This window comes from Apaloderma vittatum, unplaced genomic scaffold, assembly GCF_000703405.1.
Source record: "Apaloderma vittatum isolate BGI_N311 unplaced genomic scaffold, ASM70340v1 scaffold27781, whole genome shotgun sequence".
Classification (NCBI taxonomy): domain Eukaryota; kingdom Metazoa; phylum Chordata; class Aves; order Trogoniformes; family Trogonidae; genus Apaloderma; species Apaloderma vittatum.
This window is the reverse complement of record NW_009701222.1, coordinates 2,613-3,715: the sequence shown is the minus strand read 5'-3', so window position 1 is coordinate 3,715 and position 1,103 is coordinate 2,613. Positions and strand designations below refer to the sequence as shown.

At 59.0% G+C, this 1,103-nt stretch overlaps 1 protein-coding gene across 2 annotated transcripts in view; it reads left to right on the top strand.

Moving 5' to 3' along the window:
- Positions 1 to 1,103, top strand: part of FLOT2 (flotillin 2) — an 11,644-nt gene that overhangs the window by 8,530 nt on the left and 2,011 nt on the right. For both annotated transcript variants that reach the window (XM_009879085.1, XM_009879086.1), the window contains exons 3-4: positions 116 to 239; positions 644 to 762. In XM_009879085.1, coding sequence (XP_009877387.1) covers positions 116 to 239; positions 644 to 762 — 243 coding nt within the window. The remainder of the gene's footprint in view (positions 1 to 115; positions 240 to 643; positions 763 to 1,103) is intronic.

The following is a 1,103-nucleotide window of genomic DNA, read 5'->3' as shown; positions in this document are numbered from 1 at the left end:
GCGGGGGGGCCGGGCGGCCTGGGGGTGGTGCTGCTGCTGCTGCTGCTGCTGTTGGATGTCTGTACCTCTTCGGGCAGGCACCTTCAATCCTTTTGGTTTTGTCTCCTGTCTCTAGGTGAAGATAATGACCGAGAAGGAGCTCCTAGCTGTGGCCTGTGAGCAGTTCTTGGGGAAGAATGTGCAGGATGTGAAGAATGTGGTCCTCCAGACGCTCGAGGGGCATCTGCGCTCCATCCTAGGTGCGGAGGGGCTCACACTTGAAGGCATCTTGACCAGCTTTCTCCCTTCTCTGCTGGCTGGTCCCAGCAGTGTTGCTGCCAGCACGGCAGCCACGACGGGTGCTTTTCTGCTGACTGCAGAGGTGGCACCTTAGATTGTTGCCCCCCTCCAGCAGCTCCTGCTGCGTGGCTGCGTGTTGTGATAAGTGAATTTTCAGTGCCTGCAGTAAGAGATGTCTGCGTCCCCGTGGGTTACAGGTGTGTGTGGCGGCTGAGCTTGTGAGATGAAGGTCTGGGTAGAGGATTACGCCCTTGTGCTGAGACCCGAAGAGATACGGGGCAACGATGATGTTGCTGTACTTAGGCCCACACAGTTGTGTGTTACCTGTTCCAAATAAAGTGCTTCGCCTCCCTTCCCTCTGCAGGTACCCTGACAGTGGAGCAGATCTACCAGGACAGGGATCAGTTTGCCAAGCTGGTGCGGGAGGTGGCAGCTCCCGACGTGGGCCGCATGGGTATCGAGATCCTGAGCTTCACCATCAAGGTACGCCCAGACGTTGGGCGCTGAGCGATGGGGCACGGGGCAGCGCTGCAGGAACAGCACAACAGATCTGGCTCCTCTGCTATGGCTGCCTGAAAGGCTCTGGCTGCCAGCCTGCCCCAGCCCTCCAGGAGTTTCCATGACAGCCGCCGCAGCATGTCCTGCATCCAGGCAGCTGGGAAAAGAGCTGCCTCTGTAAACACGGCTGGCTTGTGGAGAGAGCTCGCTGATAACCAGCCTCCAGGGAGTCGGAGGGAAGATGTCGGGAGAGCCCGCCTCTCCCTGTCGTGCCTCTTTGTGTTTGGCAGCAGCGCTGACGAGGCTTGCTCTAAACGCACAAGGGG